General features: G+C 37.8%; 1 protein-coding gene across 1 annotated transcript in view; it reads left to right on the top strand.

The window, feature by feature from the left end:
- slc25a26 (solute carrier family 25 member 26) overlaps positions 1-24,378 on the top strand; it is a 65,207-nt gene that overhangs the window by 19,773 nt on the left and 21,056 nt on the right. The window contains exons 5-6 of the mRNA XM_048173697.1: positions 11,347-11,391; positions 21,455-21,524. Coding sequence (XP_048029654.1) covers positions 11,347-11,391; positions 21,455-21,524 — 115 coding nt within the window. The remainder of the gene's footprint in view (positions 1-11,346; positions 11,392-21,454; positions 21,525-24,378) is intronic.

A 24,378-nucleotide genomic window follows, 5' to 3' on the forward strand; every position in this document is an offset into this window, starting at 1 on the left:
CATAACAACCACCAATTATAATCAAAAAACATTGCTACCATTGCTTCTGTAAAGTCACCCTCATTGAATGTATTTTTATGCAATGCCTCATGTAGTAAAAACAGTTTGCTAGTGTGATTTTATTCTTTCAGGAGAATGTTTTGCTTTGTATAGTTTACCAGTACCATTATCATTCTGCATGATGGCAAGTTGTTGATCTGTTTTTTATCTTGCAGTAATTATTATTAGCCCAATATCAAATATGCTTCAAGTCTTCGGCTGTCTCCTTTCTCCAGATATGAAGAAGGCTTTGTAGAACAAGAACACTTTTACCAAAACTGGAGAAGTGTTTCATACTCACCTTCTGCACAGTGTCTTCCAGATAAGGTTCCAAACATCTTTATCAGACTGAGGTCGCTGAGTTTATACACAGTATTTATGCTAGTTAGGTAATGTCGGTGCAATTCAACAAGTGCGAATGCACCTCTCAAGCTCTCTCAAGTCTGGTTCACATGGCAAATTTTCTTGCCTGAAGATTAATATATTACATTTACATTACATTAATTTAGCGCTGTCAACCGATTAATCGTGATTAAAAAATATTTATATGTATATGTGTGTGTGTGTGTGTGTGTGTGTGTGTATATATATATATATATATATATATATATATATACACACACACACACACAAGTACATAATTTATATTATATATAAATATAATAAATATTTTATATATAAATGTATTTTTGTTAAATATATACATGCATGTGTGTGTATTTATATATACTTAATACAAAATGCCTACACAGTACTTCACATATATTATATAAACACAGACTTTTATTTTGGATGTAATTAATCGCGATTAATCATTTAACAGCTCTAATTATATTATTTACACTAAAGCAAATTGTTAAAATGTTATATGGACAATATTTCATGTTTCACAAAACTTTAAAAAATGCTGTAAATAGAATAAAGTAATCAAAATTAATCTTTTGACTTCTGATCTTTAGAAAGCAAAATGAAGTAGTCATTGGACCCCAGTGAAAACTTTTAGTAACCAATAGGAAAGCTCTAAATTTGAAAACCTTCTGTATCTCTCTCTCTCTTTTCCGGCCCATCTTTTATTTTCTTTCATTCTCCCTCTGTCTTGCTCAGACTTTCCGTGTTCCCCCAAGGACCGCTATCCATCTCGCCGCTGCTGTCAGCACCTAATTGGACCGGCCAGGGGGCATCCAATGTCACATACACACAGATTATAAATTGACTCACTTAAAGATTTCCTCTGACATCATGCCCTGCGTGTGAGGCCCCGCTCCACACTTTGGTGTCTCGCGTGAGAGGGCCTCCATGCCAGTCGGACAAGTTTCTGTGGTTGTTCGTGTGCACGCAGGCACCTGTAGCTTACTGTGGTCACTGTTGGACTTGAATTTCCTATTTCGTTGTCGGGGCATTCACCTGTTTGAAAGCGAACAAAGGAAACAAGCGGTTCGGCCGTAGACCCGGTAGCTTGTTGATAGGGGTGCGGTCTATGTTTTCACTGTTCTTTTGTTCACTTGTTGCATCAGCCTGGCACACTTGCTGCGACGGCACAATGCAACTCCGGCCAGAAAATCCCCCCACAATGTAAATATTATGTGACGGTTCTGGGAAGCGTTTTTGCTCATGTCTATGGAATTGCACTCTTGAATATTTGCCAGCTCACTGATTCCAAACAGTCCTTAACCACATAACCCCTCCCTCGCCTCTTCATTTTTTCTCCTTCTTCCCCCCTCCAGCCTTGAACAAGTCTTAATTTGTTTAGAATATTATTACCCAAAACTTTAACTTGCTTGTCCCTGGTGCTGATGGAAACCAGGGAGCTCCTGAAATCTGACTGGCTGGCTGCATCATTCCACACCTTCTGATTGGCCGATCGGAGCATTCTAGTGCTCTAGGCTTGTCCATGCACAGTCAGTGAAAGTGTTCATGTGAAGCATTCAGCCTGTCAGAATTCCACAGCAAGTGGATTCACATATCCAAACACAAAAGAGTATTGAACTCTTTAGCACTGCTGAGCTGATTCATGCTTTCTCCATACTTATGAGCCAGAAATGTGCAAGTACTGCGCCAAACATCTTAGATTTACATTCAAAATTTTTAAATATATGCCTCTCTTAACAGATTTGACTTTGATTTTACTATGAAGAGCGTGTTTTAGTCGTTGGAGTTATGCGTGTGTTTTCTGTATGAGGGAACAGGCCTCTCTCTTCTCAGCCAAGATTATATGACCATAGGGATGTGTGAAACATAACACAGCTTCTCGCTCACTCTCTCTCCTCTGATAAAGTGTTTGGGGCATCCCACTGGCTTGCTTTCAACGCATTGATTTTTCCATTATTTATGTGTTTATTTATTTTCTAAACTGGTTCCCAGAGGAGTTTTTATAGCAATGGGGTTTAAATCACATTTTCAAGCCTCACAAAAGATCAGTGATACTGATCCTGCTCCATTAATATCAACCTCTGAGAAAAAGTTGTGTAATGTCCCCAATTGAATTAGGGGTGCAAACTAGGTTTTTAAAATTATGCAGTTTTTATATTATGTGGTCCAAGACCACATTTCATTTATATAAATTGAATTAAAATATTAATTTTTAAAATTGTATTTAAAGTGCTCCAAATGTTTGGGGAATTTTTAAGATTTAAGCCTCTAATGCCAAGGGCGTAGAATTTGGTAGGCGCTCTATGGACATGTCCCTACTAATATCCAGCAACTACTGAATTGTCCCTAGTAATGATTTTGATAGGTTACCCTTTATTAAGTGTATGTGTTACAGTGTAATTATACATTTAAGTACTGAATAATGATAATTAACTAACTACTTTGTAGAGTTAGGGATTGGTTTAAGGGTAGTTGCGTGTAATTATGCATAATATATATATTTTACTACAGTAACTACAGGTACCGATTAACAAGGACACTGAAAAACAAGACACGTTGTCCATCCGTCTTGTATATATTTACCTTTATTTAACTAGAAAAAATATTAATAATCTCTTCTTCAAGACTACATTGGCTCAGATCTCGTTCTCCTCGCAACCCTCCTAATTAATGATATACGGCTAATAAGGCTTGGCCGCACCTTAAATAGGTCTTGCTATTGACATTAGTACCCGAGAAGTTAAAGTGCCCATAATATGGTATTTTAAAGGTTCCTAATTTTGTTTTGGAGGTCTCCTACTATTTTTCCTACTATGGTAGTAAAATGGGGTGCGAGACCTGTTTGGTTACAGACGTTCTTCCAAATATCTTCCTTTGTGCTCAGCAGAACAAAGAAATTCATACAGGTTTGGAACTACTCGAGGGTGAGTAAATCAAGCCAACACTGCTCTGATTGGACAGACGGCCCAGTCTGTTGTGGTTGGTCTACCGCTTACAATGCATGTCGGAAACAAAACGCTCATTACCATATCTGAATTTCAGCTCCAGAGGCTTCCTCAGCATACACAGTGATACAAAAAGTAATGACGGTGGAATTTCCAGTATCAATTCCAGCCCTATTACTCATCCTTTTGAAGTGCATGCAAAGTGGATTCGCAACGCTGAAAACATTGGCTTCTCGACATGTCGACAACATGAACCAAACTCTTGCAGGCCTCAGCTAGAGCTACAGTGTTTGAGAGTGGATCAAAGTAGATGTTGTTAGTGGGCATTACGCAAATTTGTTACATTGTTACGTAGGTATGTAACAGGAAGTAAGACTGGAATTACTGACGACTCCTTTCGGCAGTTCAGAATCGATTCTTTCTTTTAGGAGACATATATATTTGTTGTGCACTTACAAATTTACAAACAGCTATATTACACCATACATGAAAGGTAATATTTGAAAGAGCATAATAGGAAACTTTAAAGGAAATGCGCTAGAAAAGCCGGACATCCATTTATTGCATAGACGGAGCAAAAACATAATGCAAGTGTTTAAAATGCACATGCACTGTTAAAATGAATGAAGTTTACCCTTTTTAACATAATGTTAAACTGAATATACAAAGCAAACTGTTAAATTAACAACACTAAAATAATAAGAGCGTGCGGTTTATCTGTCAATCAGATGCACATGAAAGTTGCGTTCGTTACTATTGCAACAGTAGACTTTTGACGTGTTTTCTTTCTTTGAATGAGTGACTATACATATTTCATTTAAATGTATTAATATGATTTTTTTTTATATTAGCTATTTTATGTTTTTTATTTATTTATATCATATAATTTGTAATGGGGAACAGTATATTAAATTGTAGACTCATTTTACCCAGTCTATATGTTTATATTTATGTATGTGCTCTAATGGCGATTGAGAGAGTGATTGAGTTATCCGTTTCAAATTTATGTGTATTTTAGAGCTAGAAAGATTTTTTTGGATCCTTTCCATAATTACGAAAGTACTGTAAAGATAATAGATCTTATGAGGGGACTCTGCACTTCTGTCATGTGTTGAATACATATTCACACACACACATACACAGAGTATCGTGACAGTGGTGAGCAAACATGCCTGAACAAACACAAATGTGTCACACACACACGCGCGCAGACACCTGTGAAGAGGCTCATAAATCACTCAAAACGTAAACAGGTTTAGCGACATGTTTGACTTTGGCAGATGGCTTTGCATAATAAAACTGTCTTTCTCTCAAGTTTTCACCCCTCCTGCTCTCCACCTCCAATTTGTTCCTGTTTGTTCCACATCACAAGCTATCAATTAAAAGCTTTGATAAATATGCTTATGTTTTAAGTTCCTGCGTCAATGTTTGTTGTGTGTACACTCACAGAAAATCACAGGTTGCTGTTTGTACTTACAGATGCTTTCAGTATGCATTGCTACAATATGCATTAGGCGTGTGTGTGTGTGTGTGTGTGTGTGTGTGTGTACGCGGCCTTATGTCTCACACGGGACGAAAAGGATTAAGTAAGTAGTAAGTATGTGTGTGTGTGTGTGTTAGGAAGGGCCTGTAAGAGTGAGTGCTTTCCGCAGCTCTCAGTAATAAATGAGGGTTAGTCTGTGCGTTCCTCCAGCCCGTCTGCTGTTTTCATACCCAGTGCTGCTGAATCACGGCTCAGCTGATGACATATCCATCTGGCCCTCATCTACTTCCTGTCACTCTGTCTCACTCTCTTTTCTTCTTTCGCTGAGTGTCTCTGGAGTGGTCAGTATGTCGTCCCTCTAGAGTTGAGAAATATCCACTTTCCACTGTGCTTTAATAATTCTTCTTTTTATTTCATTACTGTACAGATGCTGTCTTCCCTCACATTGTAGACAGAACTGCAATATTAAAACCATTCTTATGTTTTTCCAATATAACTCTTTCCATTAGACAATATTTTCAATTTCAGTTTTTATTTTCTTTAATTTGAGCCTTCCGTACTTATTTTTTTCATTTTAACAACTTCATTTTACGATGAGTATTTCAACTTTTAATGACTATTTCCTCTTCCTCATTTATTTTACCTGTCTGTATCTCACTGTCCTTCACTTTTCAATTGAATATTTATATTTTTCTCTTAGTAAGCTGTTAGATTACTGTCTTAGTATGCTGCTACTTACAAAATATATACATATATGGATGCACTGTAAAAAAAAAAAAAAAAAAAATCCTGTAAAATGTATGGTAAAAAAAAAAAAAAAACAGCAGCTGTGGTTGCCAGAACTTTACTGTAAAAAATACGGTAGCAACATTTTAGGTTTTATGACACAGCACTTAGTATTTTACAGTTCAAAACAGTATAATTTAAATGTTTATGTTGTTATAATTATGGTTCATAACTGTCACCGTAAAAAAAATCTGTTAAATTTACGGTAAAAACCTGGCAGCTGTGGTTGCTGGAAATTTACTGTAAAAAATACGGTAGCAACATTTTAGGTTTTACAGATTTAACTTAAATTTACAGTAAAAAACATGTTTCATTAACTGATATAATGTTAATTTACCATTAATTTACAACAAAAATACATCAAATGTGAAGTGTCACGCAGGGAATTGTGGGATTGTCAATTTACAGTTTTTCACTGGAAATTATATAATGACTTGTTATTTTTCACTTTCAAAATCTGTAAATATAAGGGTATTTTACTGTAGAATTACACTTAAATGTACGGTTAGATCTATTACAGTTATTCACCGTATATAGTATGGAAACTTCCTGTAAATCAACTGTTTTTCATCGTAGCATTTTTACAGTCTTTTACTGTTCAAATCACAAACATTTTTTACAGTGTGGAATAAAAAACAGTTTATTATTAAATATTATTATTATTATTATTTATTAATACATATTTATTTTTTATCAAACAAGCTTTTGTTTTCTTGTGTACCTCTGTCCTTCTTTTACATGCCAATTATATTGATATTCAAATACATTTATGATACAATACATTTATGATTCTAAACACTTGTTTTACTGTTATTTGTTATTTATATTTTATTTTTTTCAAACAACCTCCTTTTGTTTGTGCCTTTGCTGTCTTTTTTTTAAAGGCCACATGGCTTGACATTAATTTAATGCAAAGACATTTATATAGTGTATTATTATTAATTATTAGTAATATTTTATTTATTTTATTTATCACATTATTTTATTTGGTTTTCGTGATTTTTTTTTTTGTGTGCATTTTCTTTAATGCTTCATAAAAAGTACATAAAAAGATGACAGACAACACTATCAGACATGCTTTCATACAAATTATAGATAAAGTCCAATATTTAATTAGCATATTTAATTTAGATTGAAATGAAGTAAAACGCATTGCATCGTATTTTAATCAAGGCAGATTAAAAATGAATGTGATTTGAATGAATCCAATCGAACTGAATCAGATTTCAGATTGATCTCTATCCCTTTCTCCTCTCATTAGTATGCATTCCAGTACTTTATGACCTATTAAAGCCATTTGTCAAATAGCATGCAAAGCACCAACCTTCCAATCAAGCCTCATTTAAATGCATTTTGACATCTGTTTTCCCAGATATCACACTGGCGGCCAGGAGCCTGACAGTGAAGAGCACTATAGAATACTAATATTCCCATGGGTAACCCATCACAAACACACAGCCAGCCCTATCTCTCAATGATAATGTACCTGACAGTTACACACTGAGAGCAGAGAGAGTGTTTGATTCACATCAGTGTGTTTGTTGTTTGTCTATCATCTCTAAATCGACAACACCACACAACACAAAATCTACCTTGAGCAGTTATGGCTTGGTTTTTGATGCTGGAAACCTAACAACATTATAAATGTACTTCAGGGAAAATGTGTGATGTTAATGTGCTTAAACTGATATCGGTACAGCTGGTCAGCAGTCAGACCACACATGTTAAATGTGCTGTCATCCAGTGGACCGACTCGTTCTTGTAAAGAAGCTTTCTGGCCTTTGGTCAAAAACCTGCTTTCCATCCTTCTGTCTTTCCATATCCGTCATCCACTCTCTTCTCATCCATTTTGGCCTTATCAATATAAATCTGACCATCTGTGTTGCTCAGGCGCCCCGTCTCTGCCATACGTGTTAAACTTATGCATAAATCAGCTGTGCCTCGTTTCTGTTTGCAGATTCCTCTAAGCGTTCCGCTCTTCCTGAGCACGGAGAAGCTGAATTTATCATGTTGGTAATAAAAGACAGGTGGCTGATTTAGTTTTTTGAAAAAAACACACAAAGACACTCACACTCCCCAGCATCGGGTCACATTGGACCAATCTGTTCTTTGCTTTGAAATCAGAGATGCAACATTTTGGCAGTGTGCATGATGCCCACGCAGCGTTTACAGTGCTGCTTCATTGTGTTCGTTATGTTAATTTTTGTCAAAACTTTGGAAGCTTTTCCAGCTAAAGCCAATGAGGGCTTTGTTTTCACAATCAGCCATTTTTATTGTATTAGATTACACTCTGTTTTTCCAACGAGATGTTTCCAATAAAGAGTTTTGTATGGAGCTTAAACTGACCTTAGTGTGTTCAGTATGAAGGTCTTAGTGAGAAAAGAAAGTCCAAATTAGGGAATTTGTCATTTATCAATTAGGGGGGCATGCTCAGTATCAGTATGCATCAGTATGCATCATGCATCAGCATTATTATTTATCATCAGTGGCGTAACTGTGTTTTAAAAAGTGGGTGGGTTTGTTTTAAAACAGGAATGTGTGTGATGGTTGGGGGGTGGGGGGTGTATTGTATTTGTATCATTACAATAATAAATGCACAAAATTTATTGACATAGACTTCATGTTTAATATGATAGTTTCATCCTTACATCTAGTATATACAATAGAATTCTCTAGCATCATAGTATGAACTACTCACTCCACCATAGTGATTGCCTGGCAATGCCCTAGCAACCACTCTGAACACCTGAGCAAATGCTTGGCAACTAAGAATCACTTATAACACTTTAGCAACTGCCTAGAAACACACCAACACCACCCAGAATTTCCTACCTACACCTTATCAACTCCTCACACCACCTTAGCGACTGCCTGGCAACACCCTAGAAACCACTCTAAACACCTTTTTAAATGTTTGGAAAAAGCCCTTAAAAATACCTTAGCAACTGTCTAGCAACCACTCTAAACACCTTATTAAATGCTTGGCGAACCCCCTAACAATAACCCTTAACACTTTAGCAACTGCCTAGAAACACACCAACACCACCCAGAATTTCCTAACTACACCTTATCAACTGCTCACACCACCTTAGCGACTGCCTGGTAACACCCTAGAAACCACTCTAAACACCTTTTTAAATGTTTGGAAAAAACCTTTAAAAAATACCTTAGCAACTGCCTAGAAACACACCAACACCACCCAGAATTTCCTACCTACACCTTATCAACTGCTCACACCACCTTAGCGACTGCCTGGCAACACCCTAGAAACCACTCTAAACACCTTTTTAAATGTTTGGAAAAAACCTTTAAAAAATACCTTAGCAACTGCCTAGAAACACCCTAGCAACCACTCTAAACACCTTATTAAATGCTTGGCGAACCCCCTAACAATCACTTTTAACACTTTAGCAACTGCCTAGAAACACACCAACACCACCCAGAATTTCCTACCTACACCTTATCAACTGCTCACACCACCTTAGCGACTGCCTGGCAACACCCTAGAAACCACTCTAAACACCTTTTTTAATTTTTTTTAAAAAACCCTTAAAAATACCTTAGCAACTGCCTAGCAACCACTCTAAACACCTTATTAAATGTTTGGAAAAAACCTTTAAAAAATACCTTAGCAACTGCCTAGAAACACCCTAGCAACCACTCTAAACACCTTATTAAATGCTTGGCGAACCCCTAACAATCACTTCTAACACTTTAGCAACTGCCTAGAAACACACCAACACCACCCAGAATTTCCTACCTACACCTTATCAACTGCTCACACCACCTTAGTGACTGCCTGGCAACACCCTAGAAACCACTCTAAACACCTTTTTAAATGTTTGGAAAAAACCTTTAAAAAATTCCTTAGCAACTGCCTAGAAACACCCTAGCAACCACTCTAAACACCTTATTAAATGCTTGGCGAACCCCCTAACAATCACTTTTAACACTTTAGCAACTGCCTAGAAACACACCAACACCACCAGAATTTCCTACCTACACCTTATCAACTGCTCACACCACCTTAGCGACTGCCTGGCAACACCTAGAAACCACTCTAAACACCTTTTTTAATTTTTTTTAAAAAACCCTTAAAAATACCTTAGCAACTGCCTAGCAACCACTCTAAACACCTTATTAAATGCTTGGCGAACCCCCTAACAATAACCCTTAACACTTTAGCAACTGCCTAGAAACACACCAACACCACCCAGCATTTCCTACCTACACCTTATAAACTGCTCACACCACCTTAGCGACTGCCTGGCAACACCCTAGAAACCACTCTAAACACCTTTTTAAATGTTTGGAAAAAAACCTTAAAAAATACCTTAGCAACTGCCTAGAAACACCCTAGCAACCACTCTAAACACCTTATTAAATGCTTGGCGAACCCCCTAACAATCACTTCTAACACTTTAGCAACTGCCTAGAAACACACCAACACCACCCAGAATTCCCTACCTACACCTTATCAACTGCTCACACCACCTTAGCGACTGCCTGGCAACACCTTAGAAACCACTCTAAACACCTTTTTAAATGTTTGGAAAAAAACCTTAAAAAATACCTTAGCAACTGCCTAGCAACCACTCTAAACACCTTATTAAATGTTTGGCGAACCCCCTAACAATAACCCCTAACACTTTAGCAACTGCCTAGAAACACACCAACACCACCCAGAATTCCCTACCTACACCTTATCAACCACTCACACCACCTTAGCAACTACCTGGCAAAACCCCAGCAACCACAAAGCATTTGTTGCATCACTTTTGTCGCTCATATACCCTCAAATCAACAACTCTCATTGGAAATAAATGACTCTATTTTTCCTCTCTCTCTCTGGTGCATGACAGCCAGCCACATGATTTTGGGATTTTGTCAGCCCACTTTTCAGCAGTGCCATCGATTTCCTCTCTTTTTGTTCCATTTGTGCCTGATTGGGTGAAGAGGAAGATTTCTGCCACCTCTCTCTCTTTTGTGCTCTGTCTTTTTTCTCTCTCTGACCACAGACTCTTCATTTATTTATCGTCTCGCTCTCTGTGTCTTTCACACACACACTCTATCTCATATAGCTCACTCTTCCAGACGTACAGACATCAGTATTAAAACAGTTTGACACATGAGATAAATGGGCAATGCTTGTGGTTTAACATGTTACCACAAGTCATCCATTTTCTTCTACAGAAGAAGAGTGCGCTAACTTAGAGATTTATTTATTATTATTTAATTTTTTTTGAACATCATAATGGCATTATTTTGGTTGTTCTGAAGGCAGTTTTTCATTAATGTCAGAACCTTTGTTTTTCCCAAAAAAACTGTGTGTAATCTATCATTGTACAACAGTCTTTGTATAGAGACTTGAGAGTTGTATTAGTTCACCCAAAAAAAAAAAAAAAATGAAATTTATGTCATTATTTATTTACCCTCATGTCGTTCCAAGCTGTATGACTTTCTTTCTTCTGTGGAATACAAAAGGAAAAATGTTAACTAATGATGATGATACTTTTATGGTGCTTTTTGTCATTTTGGAGCTTGACAGCCTGGATCTTCATTCACTTTCATTGTGCTGTAAAGTGCAGCTAGTGTATTCTTCATTTCTCCTGTTGTGTTACACTGAAGAAAGAAAGCCATTCAGATTGTGTGTATATTAAAAGTTAATTATACCTTTAACTCGGTTCTTGCCTATATTATAAAAAATATTTCTTTTAATTTCAGATTCCATTCTCTCTGGTGCAGTTTCCACTCTGGGAGTACCTAAAGGTATGAATCCACTTTTTTCTTTCACTTGCTCTCATTTCGCTCTAATTTGGCCTCATAATTTCCCTCAAATGAAGGAATAATGGCCTGGTAATGGTCTGACACATTTACAACTCAAACTACACACACTTTGCCTCCATATCGGTTAATAACTCTCTTTTTTAGGTGCTCTCAAAATGACGATGCATTTTATTGGTCGCCCTCACCGGTGGTTAAGCGAAATCGTAATTTCTCACAAACCTCGAGTCTTGGCCAAATGTCCATTTCCTTCTTCATTGTCTGGTCTGGGCCACATAAAAGTCATTTTTCTTCAAAAAAAGGCCCAGTTTGTGAGGATGACATCATGTCTCCAGGGCGAGAGCAGAAAATTCCATTAGCGCTCTTGGCCTAGCGACCAAAGTGAAGCAGAGAAGGAGAGGCATCGGAGGACAATAGCACGTGCAGCTGTGGGCGAGCGTTAACCGCGATTCTCCACCATAATAAGGAGTGTCATTCATGGCCGCCTCTTTGTGACACGTTCAAAGGCATTTTCTCACTCCTTCATTCTTCCATGTTTTCAGCCTCTCCGGCCATCTGTGTGGAGCTGCTGGAATGTGAGAGTCTTTGCTAAACTCTCTTTCAAAAGAGCATGGCTTTGAAAAGCAAGAAAGCGTAGATGAGACAATGGCATTGGATGCCAGTGTTGGTTTTAAACGGCTGCTTTCGCTTCATTGATTATTTCCAAGAATACCACATTCTTTCAATTGCATTCAGTTCTAAATGACCCTGGAAACTAATTTTTGTGACAAAAAAAAGTGTAGGCTTAATTCAGCTAATGTTTTTTTTTTTTTTTATTCAAGACACAGATTTTTTACATTGGACATTGAGGGGCAACCAGGCACCACAGGTACCAGTGGTTTAAAATTAAATTTCAGTGGATTTATATTCTTGGCTATGGATGAGTAGGATTGTCAATTAAAATAGCAATGTATTCAAGGGACGCTTCATCAAAAAATGAAAATTGTGTTATCACTTACATGTATACTCATGTTGTTCCAAACATGTGTTTAGACATTTTTTCCTTCTATGGAACATAAAAGAAGATATTTTTGACCACATAATGTAAGTCAATGGTCACCAAAACTGTTTAGTTACCAACATTCTTCAAACTATCTTATTTTATGTTACACAGAAGAGAATAAGTTATACAGGTTTGGAATGACATGAGGGTGAGTAAATGATTACTGATTTTATATTTTTATTTTGGGTGAACAATAGAATAAAATAAAAAATCCTTTTTGTTTTTGTTTTAAATTGACAGGAAAATGACATAAATTACACAATATTTAAATTATTTAATTTGTGTTTAAAATGTACTTAAAGGTGCCCTAGATTATGTTTTTAAAAGATGTAATATAAGTCTAAGGTGTCCCCTGAATGTGTCTGTGAAGTTTCAGCTCAAAATACCCCATAGATTTTTTTTTAATTAATTTTTTTAACTGCCTATTTTGGGGCATCATTATAAACGCGCCAATTTATGCTGTGGCCCCTTTAAATCCCATGCTCTCCGCCCACAGAGCTCGCGCTTGCCTTAAACAGTGCCTTAACAAAGTTTACACAGCTAATATAACCCTCAAAATGGATCTTTACAAAGTGTTCGTCATGCATGCGTCGGATTATGTGAGTATTGTATACTGTTATATTGTTTACATTGATTCTGACTGAGTTTGAGGCTATGCTGCGTGGCTAAAGCTAACATTACACACTGTTGGAGAGATTTATAAAGAATGAAGTTGTGTTTATGAATTATACAGACTGCAAGTGTTTAAAAATGAAAATAGCAACGGCTCTTGTCTCCGTGAATACAGTAAGAAACGATGGTAACTTTAACCACATTTAACAGTACATTAGCAACATGCTAACGAAACATTTAGAAAGACAATTTACAAATATCACTAAAAATATCATGATATCATGGATCATGTCAGTTATTATTGCTCCATCTGCCATTTTTCGCTGTTGTTCTTGCTTGCTTACCTAGTTTGTTGATTCAGCTGTGCACATCCAGACGTTCTGCCCTTGTCTAATGCCTTTCATAATGATAATGTTGGGAACATGGGCTGGCATATGCAAATATTGTGGGCGTACACCCCGACTGTTACGTAACAGTCGGTGTTATGTTGAGATTCGCCTGTTTTCCGGAGGTCTTTTAAACAAATGAGATTTATATAAGAAGGAGGAAACAATGGAGTTTGAGACTCACTGTTAACTCTTGTTATTTAACTATGCCAAGATAAATTCAATTTTTCATTCGAGGGCACCTTTAATGTAGCTATAAATAAGAAATTGATACTTTAATTTAAAACATTTTTTTATAAAGCATTTACAAATTTTGTTTCTTTATGCTTTTGCTAAATGCTTTTCTTTATTAATTTGAAGGCAAGTTAAAAAATGCAGTTCACTGGTAGGACCAATCAATGAGCTTACATTAAAACATTTTAAGCAACTACAATGAGTAATTAAACAGTTTTAAGTATGCCTATTTATTTGAAAAGTAATTTACACATTATTTTATTGTCACATTTATCTACCTTATTGAACATGAATTTAATAAACATTTAAAGGTGCCCTAGAATCAAAAATTGAATTTACCTATAGTTGAATAACAATAGTTCAGTACATGGAAATGACATACAGTGAGTGTCAAACTCCATTGTTCCCTCCTTCTTATATAAATCTCATTTGTTTAAAAGACCTCCGAAGAACAGGCGAAATCTCAACATAACACCGACTGTTATGTAACAGTCGGGATCTTTAAAATGTACGCCCCCAATATTTGCATATGCCAGCCCATGATCAAGGCATTACACAAGGGCAGCCAGTATTAACGTCTGGATCTGTGCACAGCTGAATCATCAGACTAGGTAAGCAAGCAAAAACAATAGCGAAAAATGGCAGATGGAGCAATAATAACTGACATGATCCATGATTACATGATATTTTTAGTGATATTTGTAAATTGTCTTTCTAAATGTTTCGTTAGCATGTTGCTAATGTACTGTTAAATGTGGTTAAAGTTACCAACGTTTATTACTGTATTCGCGGAGACAAGAGCCGTCGCTATTTTCATTTTTAAACACTTGCAGTCTGTATAATTCATAAACACAACTTCATTCTTTATAAATCTCTCCAACAGTGTAGCATCAGCCGTTAGCCACAGAGCATAGCCTCAAACTCATTCAGAATCAAATGTAAACATCCAAATAAATACAATACTCACATGATCCGATGCATGCATGCAGTATGCATAACGAACATATTGTAAAGATCCATTTGAGGGTTATATTAGCTGTGTGAACTTTGTTTATGCACTGTATAACTGCACTTATAGTCGAGAGCTCGGGAGGGCAGGGAGCGCGAGATTTAAAGGGGCCGCAGCCTGAATCGGCGCATAGTTAATGATGCCCCAAAATAGGCAGTTAAAAAAATTAATAAAAAAAAATCCATGGGGTATTTTGAGCTGAAACTTCACAGACACATTCAGGGGACACCTTAGACTTAAATTACATCTTTTGAAAAGACGTTCTACGGCACCTTTAAATATGTGTATTATATAAAAAGTGATTTCTATTTTTATTTCTAAATTAATACATAGATAATTTTTTTATTTATAAAGTCCCTTCACTGCAAGAATAACTGCAGTGAAAACTATTTATGGCCAACGTATGATAACATTCTGTTTATTGCTAGTGTGCTGCCCTTATGTCGGATTCTGATTGGCTTTTATTTTTCATTAGCTGGAAAAAAAATCATTCTGAAAGTGGGTTCCAACAATATCATTCCTCTGTGTCGTTATTGTTATAGCTGTTGTGTGGACTTCCCTGTTCAATTAGAGTGAATTTTCAAAATTTAGAGGTAACATTATAGTTATCGTCACTGGTGTGAGCAGGCCTTAAGTTGATTTCCTAATCAACCATAAATAGTGAAGTACAAAGTATTTTCCAAACTGAGAAATTTGAACCATTACACCTCTGTTTTATACAGCCATCCTTGCGTCTACATGTGTGTATATTTTCTGCTTGTCACATTCAAAGATCTTTGAGCAGCTGAATCCTTTGCCAGCATTGTAATAATAGATTGTAAAGCAGTGAAAAAATCCTTCAAGGGACCATATCAGGATTTTCTTTTCTTTTTTAAATTAAAAGATTTGGTGTACTATGTTTGTGTATCATGTGCATGTTTTTGTTTTTCAGCACATTGAATGCAATAAAGTGCAGTGGGCTGCACAGGATCCAAAAAATCCCGCAATCTACAAGCTTGCCAAGCATTTCATGTTGAGAAATCAAACCCCAAGTATCACCAAACCAGTTCTCAAGTCATTCGCACCAAAAACAACTTAAGCCCCAGCATCCGAGTGGCAGGCCGCGGTAAACCATCTGTTCTCTCCAGCGTATCCCACAATTCCCAAAGTTTATCTACCAACAATCCCCTAAACTCAGTGCTGCTCTGTTACAAAACCACTGAGCAGCTGTGTCATTACATCAGCTGGCCATTTATTTCCCACCGTGCCCACTCAACTCGACATTTATGTGTCAGTGGATCAAACTTTTTCCCATGATTAAGTGCAAGTGTGTCATGAGTAAGTCTTAGTTTGCTTTGAGTAATTGAAGCTGAAGCGCACATTTGGAGTAATGCCTGGCCAAGGTGGTGTATTCCGGAAAAAATAGTAAATAAATCTTACATTTAGTGATTAGCATGATTAGAAAGAAGTCCATTTGTCCACATAAATGTTTTTAAATTGATCTCAGGCATGTCTGAGGTTAAACAAAAGAGTTAGATGAGTCAGTCTTTATTATACTTATTATCAAATGAAAAGTTCAAGTGACGGTGGACTCAGCTGTGGGTTTAACATTGCCAGTTGGAATAATTAAGCAAGTCAGGCTCTTTCTTTACCGTTGAACTACCCCATTTCCCATTTAGGCCCAAAATATTTCACAACTACCTGCAACTCGCTCCTCATCCACTGCCTACTGCTCAGAGCATCTTTAACCTCTAGAAATCCTCTCTCACTACACCTTTACTCGCATATCTTCCGTAGCTGCCAGAATCATATTAAACACACTGTTCCTGTCACACAAGGCTGCCAGTGCCTGGCTCGCTGCTTCTCACAGTCCTTTATTAAAACATACAACCCACCCGGACCATGTCAGTTTATCAAGCTCCCCATCTTTCCACATGAAAGGAGCCCACCTGCTTGGGTCTACAAATGTCTCCATCCATGACCTTTCAGTGGTGAAACAAACTCATTCATATGAAGACCCATGCATTTCAATTTTTGTTCATTTTGATTTGAATGTGACTAAACGTGGTGTTGTTCACAACAAGGATAGTTTTTACATGCTGTTTTTTTTTAAATCGGCATGAAATTAATGTTTTTTTTTTTTTAATGCATGTTATTGGTCTTATTTTGAACAAATTATCTGTTTTTTTTTTTTTTTTTTTTTTTTTTACCTCACCTCAATTTTTAATCAAAATATCTTAATCTTGCGATGATATGCCGGACTTCTCTCTGGTGATGTATGCCAAACTTTTGCCCGCTTAAACTCAAGCTCGCGTTTATCTTCCTCTGTTTTTGAGAGCAATAGCCACACTTCAAAATCCAAAACAACCGATATATGGGACCAAAGCCCTCTCTTACTTTATTTTTCTTTTTCGCTAATGCGTTACATCACAATATGGAGGAAAATCTGCCACTACTTCCATTTCATTGTGACTTTAAGGGCCCTATCATGCACCCAGCGCAATGCGGCACCAGGCGCAACGCATGTGTTTTTTGCTAGTTTCAGCCCAACGCAGTTATCATTTTCACGTCCTGTGCCACGTTATTTAAGTAGCAAATGCATTTGCACCCATCTGTTCGCCCATGGGCGTGCTAGTCTGAAAACTAGGTGTGTTCAGGCGCATTGTTGGCGTGTTGCTATTTTGAGGCAACTGAAATAGACTGCACCATTGACCAACTGAAACCTGGTCTAAAGTCAATGCCACAATATTTTTTTTTTGTTATTTAGAGTATGTTAGTAATATGCGCCTATAGGTGGGTGCACAACATGCGTACACTATGCTTATTACACACACAGAGACGCACAGCAGCACGCAAACATTTTTAAATATTAATAAATATTCCTCTCTGGAGAAGCGTTCAGCTTTTTCGCTTGCAAGTTCTGCCATGTAAATAGCGAATCCACCATGGCGCAAGCGCAACTGGCTTTTAAAGGGAATGGGAGATGAGACTTGGATTGGTTTATTGCACATTACACCCAAAACACACCCATTACTCATTAAGAGAATAGAGACAACCCTTGTAGACCATGCGCCAGACACGCTGACCATTTTTCCCATTGTTAAACTAGCAAAAGTGGATTCAGACATGCCCACCATGTGCTTAGATTGATAAAATAGGGCCCTAAATGTTGAATTTTAAGTTAGTAACTAAAATGTTTTGTATTTTTTAGTTTTTCATTTAACTCTTTCTCATCAACAATTTTTTTTTCTTTGACCAAAATTATAGATAAAACACTAAAATGAATGAACATGACTTGACAAAATATTTACTATATTTGCGTCAATATAGACTCATCAAGCTGTTTCTCTTCCATGAAAGTAGTTGACATAGAAGAAGACGGTAGACATGCTAAGAAGATTTCTAAGCAGTCTAAGAAGAATACACGCTAATTTCCACTATAGTGCCCACATGTAGCAACATTGAGATGGCAACACATCTCATTGCATTATGAAGGGATTCTGAGATATTTTGGAAGGCAACGACATGATTTTGATGTCATTTTAATGATAGAATATAATCACAGTTAAATGTAATACCTGTCTTAGTGCCAAATGTAGTTCATGTCAGGTACATCCTGGCATGTAGTGCAGTGGTCAATCCGTTTGTTTTGAGGACAACTTGCTTCCAGTTTGTTTTCAGTGAGTGTGACGAGGAGGAATGGATGTTCTCCAGCACAAGCTCTTTGAACTTGAAAACAAAGACTCTTCCTTAATCTGACAGCTAATGAAACACACATGATGTACTGACGAAGAGAGCATTTATGTGTGTGTGTTCTTGTGCACAGAGTTGGAGTGGATCATTCATAATTACTTCATGCTGTGCTTCAATTGTTTTCCTTTCTTAGCCATCAGATGCTCCTGGTCTGAGGCTGTAGGAAAACTCCAGCAATTATTTGCAGCCTGGCTGCATAATAACTCCCACCAAACACAACATTAAACCAACAAACACGTGAAACTCCCTCCTCCTTTCTACAACAGTCCTCACACACACATTTCTCTTTAACTTACCACATTCCTTCCCTCCTACTTCACCTCTTTAAATACTAAGTTCAAACAACAATTAGCCATCCTAAAATTAGTACAAATTGTGCAAATGACTGAGATCCTGTCAAACCTGTCTTACCTGTCTCAGCAACACAGTAGCTCTGTTCCAAAACATAGTTAGCCGCATGACAGCTTTGCAAATACTCTTCTAAAAGGCAGCAACATTGTTTTATAATGTTGGCTATAACGAGACATATTTTGTATATCTCATTATAGCCAAACATGAAGGCAGCATTAGATGTATGATTTCCAGAGAAGACAATCCCAGAATGCATTGCAACTAAAATATGCAAAATGTAGTATCATTAAAAAGTTTGAATTCTTCCTTTTCTTCCCTTTTTTTAACAGTCCAATACTTTTATTTAGCATTAGATGCATTAAAATGTTCAAAAGTCACAGTAAAGGCATTTTATAATGTAAAAAAAAAAAAAAAAAAAATAAAAATAAATTTTTGAAGTTTCTATTTATCTGTTTCCACAAAAAGGATCTGAAGGATCATGTGACACTGAAGGCTATGGTAATGGCTGCTGAAAATTTAGCTTTGCCATCACAGAAAAACCCCCCACACATTTTAAAATATATTAAAATAGAAAACAGTTATTTTAAATTCTAATATTTCCACAATATTATTGTTTTTACTGCATTTTTGATCAAACAAATATAGCTTTGGTCAGAATTAGAGACTTAAAAACATTAAAGGGGGTATCACACACAGTTTCTGCCAATCTCATGTTAATCTTGAGTACATATAGGGTAACAATGCATCTTTCATATCTCCGAAAAGTTTTTAGTTTTGTCATATTTATAAAAGATAGATACGCTAAACTGAGTCTTTTCGAAAAAAGCCAGAGATCCTGAAGGCGTGTCTGCTGTTAGTGCTGTGGGCGGAGCTAAAGAGTCACGAGTGCGCGCAGCTTCTGCCTAGAGATATCGCATGCTAGCTGCGACATCATTATAATAAAAAGGGAACAAAAACATTTGTGTTGTTTACATTATATGCACTTGCATGGCGATTTCCAACAAAACACAGACATCGGTGACAGGAGCTGCGTCTCATTTTGGAGGCTGTGTCCTCCGGAGGTCGCATTTGAAGGCTGCATACGTCATCAAAGATGCCTTATTTAAAGGTCCTCTAAGTGATGTCACGCGTTTTTAGGCCAAAACATTTTTTGTCACATACTGCAAACATCTCACTATCCACTAGCTGCCTGTCCCCTGAACACACTGTAAAAAAACGGTCTCTGTAGTCGCTACAAGCTCCGAAAACGGCAACAAAAACAAACTGGTGCAGCCTGGACCATGAAACATAATAAACATGCTCCGGCCAATAACCGTCAAGAATGATTTTAAATGCGTGTTAATGACTGTTTCAGGAAGCACGGATGGGAGGGGAGGAGGAGGAGGGAGCTAGCTTACAACACTTCGAACGTCAACAGGAAGTTACTCCGCTCAGGATAGAGAACCTTTAAGAAAAGTTACCGTAATAAAATTGACTGATATTCATTGTGAGGAGTAAAATACTGTAATTTCTTTCTAACGTTGCAATCTAATGCTTATTTTTGTAAATGAGACTGCCTCAATGATGTATGCAGCCTTCAAAGGGTGCAGCTCTGAATTGGGACACAGCCATTGTTGAAAAATCTCTCGACTTTCGTAACCAGAACGAAGAGCGTTGATGGGCGTGCTCTCGCTCTTGTGCTCTGGGTGATGTGTGTGTGCGCGCTTATCAGGGAGAAGTGCCTATGCAAGGAATTCCGCTCTTTTTTGACGTCATACAGTACACATTTGAAAAAAAACGAATCCTGTACCGAAACCGGAAGTAGTGGATTTGGCACAGAAATACTCCGTCATACGTCCAACTCATGTTTTGAAACTTTGGCCATGTTTAGCATGAGAATGCAACTCTTTTAACAGTGTAAATAAGTCAGAATGCATGAAATAGCATTACACACCCCCCCCCTTTAAAATGTTTATTTACCCCAAACTTTAAACAGTAGCATAGAAAGAAACGTTGATTATACACATGCTTATATTTTGTTTAATACCAAAAAATAATACAAATACAAAATAAAAACTAAATAAAAATTGACCAGTTTGCTTTATATTCTGTGTGCTGTGTACTTTTATGCTAGATTTTGTTTGTTTTTTTGTTAGCTTAGCAACATGCTAACATCAAAGTTAATTGCATGCCACATGAGATGCACTCGATAAAAAGTTATCTTTGATCAGCTTTATTTCAGTTAGGAACACTTCTTTAGTAGACATAACAGTAGATGACAGATACGCAGCACACTAGGTTTTGGAACAGATCTAATATCTTAGCCAGCACTAGTATTTCCCCTTTTCACCATAATCTTCCATCTGTGACACTCATCAAAGCTCAATATCATTTTCCCCTTGTTTTTTGGAAAACTCTGAACCAGCATGAAAGACAATGTTTTTTTCCAGGGATTGATAGAGTTAACATGTGTGTACAATAGCACTGAGCTGTGGAAGTCAGGGAAGATTTCTTTCTTTGAAATTTTGTCACCGTTCCTTGTGTGGAAAATGAGACTTTTGACATCATACTGGAGAAGTGGACATTAGGATAGTTGTTCTGTTGAGTTCCCATACATGTAAACCCAAGGGATTTGGGTGTTTTTTTTAATGTGACTGATAAATGTAATAATCCCCAATTCTCTCTCCCTCTTTCACTCTGTAGGCCGTGTGGTGGAGGAGGCAGGGGGGACGGCTGGACTCTTGGCAGGCAGCAGTGTGCGGAGCTCTCGCAGGTGTGTGGGATTAGCCTCGGCACAGAGGTCTGGGAAAGAGAGCGAAGGAGAACGAGAGATAGGGAGTTGGGATGGGGTCCAACGCCAGGAATATCCAAACTTTACCCAGCCACATTCCTTTTTAATTCCACAGAGGTCAAGATGGTGACATCAGGTTGTTCATCAGCTGGTGTGCACCAACAGAGAGGCACAGAAATTGTAATTGTAGGTGGAGAGTCAGTAGAGGAAGTGTGCAACATTGACCTTTTATTGCCCCTGCATCATGCTCTGTAACTTTTGTAGCTGTGGTCAGCAGTCACTGAGTCAGAGTTTACTCTAAAGGAGCTCAAGTCTGGCCCAGGGGCCCTTGCAGCTGTCTAATTCCCCAGTCACCACTCAGGAAAACATCTTCGTGATAACTCATCAGGTACTGTGACACAATGGAGGGATGAGGATGCTTCACCTAAAGGGGAAAGATCATGGCTGCCAGCCACGCCACCTAGAGAGTGATGTTGGATTCGGATTGTGTGTGCACATGTGCTGCTTTGGCACAGATATATCATTTTAGGTGGATTGCAGTTGTTGGCGTCATTGTGAAATCACCCAAACAAATGTGAATTGTGACGCTTTGTATGGTTGTGTATGCTTGCCATCACTGCCACAGCTGCAAGCCTCAAGAGAACAAGAAACGCTTTATTTTCAAATCTTTCTCAATCCCCATTATTGTGTTCTTCTTTTACTTTTTTAAAGAGTGTTGTTCTGGGTTCAGTACAATATTGGGCGTACAATACAATTTCACATGTGTGACTTGCTGTTGATTACCACTGAAGACAATTTCATCTCTTTTCATTACTCATCTCGTCCCTCAGGAAACAAGCAAAAGCTGCCCCTACAGTAATTTGATTACAATGAAAGGCATTGCTTTTTTGAAAGTATAGCCATGAAACTTAAAGGGTTAGTTCACCCAAAAATCACCTTCGATCATCTTCGGAACACAAATTAAGATATTTTTGATGAAATCCGAGAGGTACAGTGGGTACGGAAAGTATTCAGACCCCCTTAAATTTTTCACTCTTTGTTATATTGCAGCCATTTGCTAAAATCATCTAAGTTAATTAATTTGCAGATTTATTTAAAAAAAAACTGAAATATCACATGGTCCTAAGTATTCAGACCCTTTGCTGTGTCACTCATATATTTAACTCAGGTGCTGTCCATTTCTTCTGATCATCCTTGAGATGGTTCTACACCTTCATTTGAATCCAGCTGTGTTTGATTATACTGATTCGGACTTGATTAGGAAAGCCACACACCTGTCTATATAAGACCTTACAGCTCACAGTGCATGTCAGAGCAAATGAGAATCATGAGGTCAAAGTAACTGCCTGAAGAGCTCAGAGACAGAATTGTGGCAAGGCACAGATCTGGCCAAGGATACACAAAAATTTCTGCTTAAGGTTCCTAAGAGCACAGTGGCCTCCATAATCCTTAAATGGAAGACGTTTGGGACAATCAGAACCCTTCCTAGAGCTGGCCGTCCGGCCAAACTGAGCTATCGGGGGAGAAGAACCTTGGTGAGAGAGGTAAGAAGAACCCAAAGATCACTGTGGCTGAGCTCCAGAGATGCAGTCGGGAGATGGGAGAAAGTTGTAGAAAGTCAACCATCACTGCAGCCCTCCACCAGTCGGGGCTTTATGGCAGAGTGGCCCGACGGAAGCCTCTCTTCAGTGCAAGACACATGAAAACCCGCATGGAGTTTGCCAAGATGGTGAGAAATAAGATTCTCTGGTCTGATGAGACCAAGATAGAACTTTTTGGCCTTAATTCTAAGCGGTATGTGTGGAGAAAACCAGGCACTGCTCATCACCTGTCCAATACAGTCCCAACAGTGAAGCATGGTGGTGGCAGCATCATGCTGTGGGGGTGTTTTTCAGCTGCAGGACGACTGGTTGCAATTGAGGGAAAGATGAATGCGGCCAAGTACAGGGATTTCCTGGACGAAAATCTTCTCCAGAGTGCTCAGGACCTCAGACTGGGCCGAAGGTTTACCTTCCAACAAGACAATGACCCTAAGCACACAGCTAAAATAATGAAAGAGTGGCTTCACAACAACTCTGTGACTGTTCTTGAATGGCCCAGCCAGAACCCTGACTTAAACCCAATTTCTCTGGAGAGACCTAAAAATGGCTGTCCACCAACATTTACCATCCAACCTGACAGAACTGGAGAGGATCTGCAAGGAGGAATGGCAGATCCAGGTGTGAAAAACTTGTTGCATCTTTCCCAAAAAGACTAATGGCTGTATTAGATCAAAAGGGTGCTTCTACTAAATACTGAGCAAAGGGTCTGAATACTTAGGACCATGTGATATTTCTGTTTTTCTTTTTTAATAAATCTGCAAAAATGTACATAGACAGCAATATAATCAACACTTTCAAGGTCCAGAAAGGTACTAAAGACATCGATAAAAAAGACGATGTGACTTCAGTGGTTCAACCTTAAAATTACGAAGCAACGAGAATACTTTTTGTGCACAAAAACAAAACAAAAATAACAACTTTATTCAACAATCGCTTCTCTTCCCTGTCATTATTCTTACGCAGTTGCCACAGTAAGCACATTGAAGGTCTTCCGTGTTTACGTCCGAATGCTGTAGTATTTGCCAAAGTTGCACTCGTGAGCTACACGACGCATGCGTGTGATGCTGAAGCAGGAGCCGGGCAATAATGAGTCCGTGTTCTGACGTAGAACTTGGAAGCGCTGAACTTAAACAACGTATTAGAATGACACCAAAGACGAGTCATATACCTCTCCGATTTCATCAAAAATATCTCCGAAGATTTTGTGTTCCGAAGATGAATGAAGGTCTTACGGT

This window comes from Megalobrama amblycephala, linkage group LG21, assembly GCF_018812025.1.
Source record: "Megalobrama amblycephala isolate DHTTF-2021 linkage group LG21, ASM1881202v1, whole genome shotgun sequence".
Lineage (NCBI taxonomy): Eukaryota > Metazoa > Chordata > Actinopteri > Cypriniformes > Xenocyprididae > Megalobrama > Megalobrama amblycephala.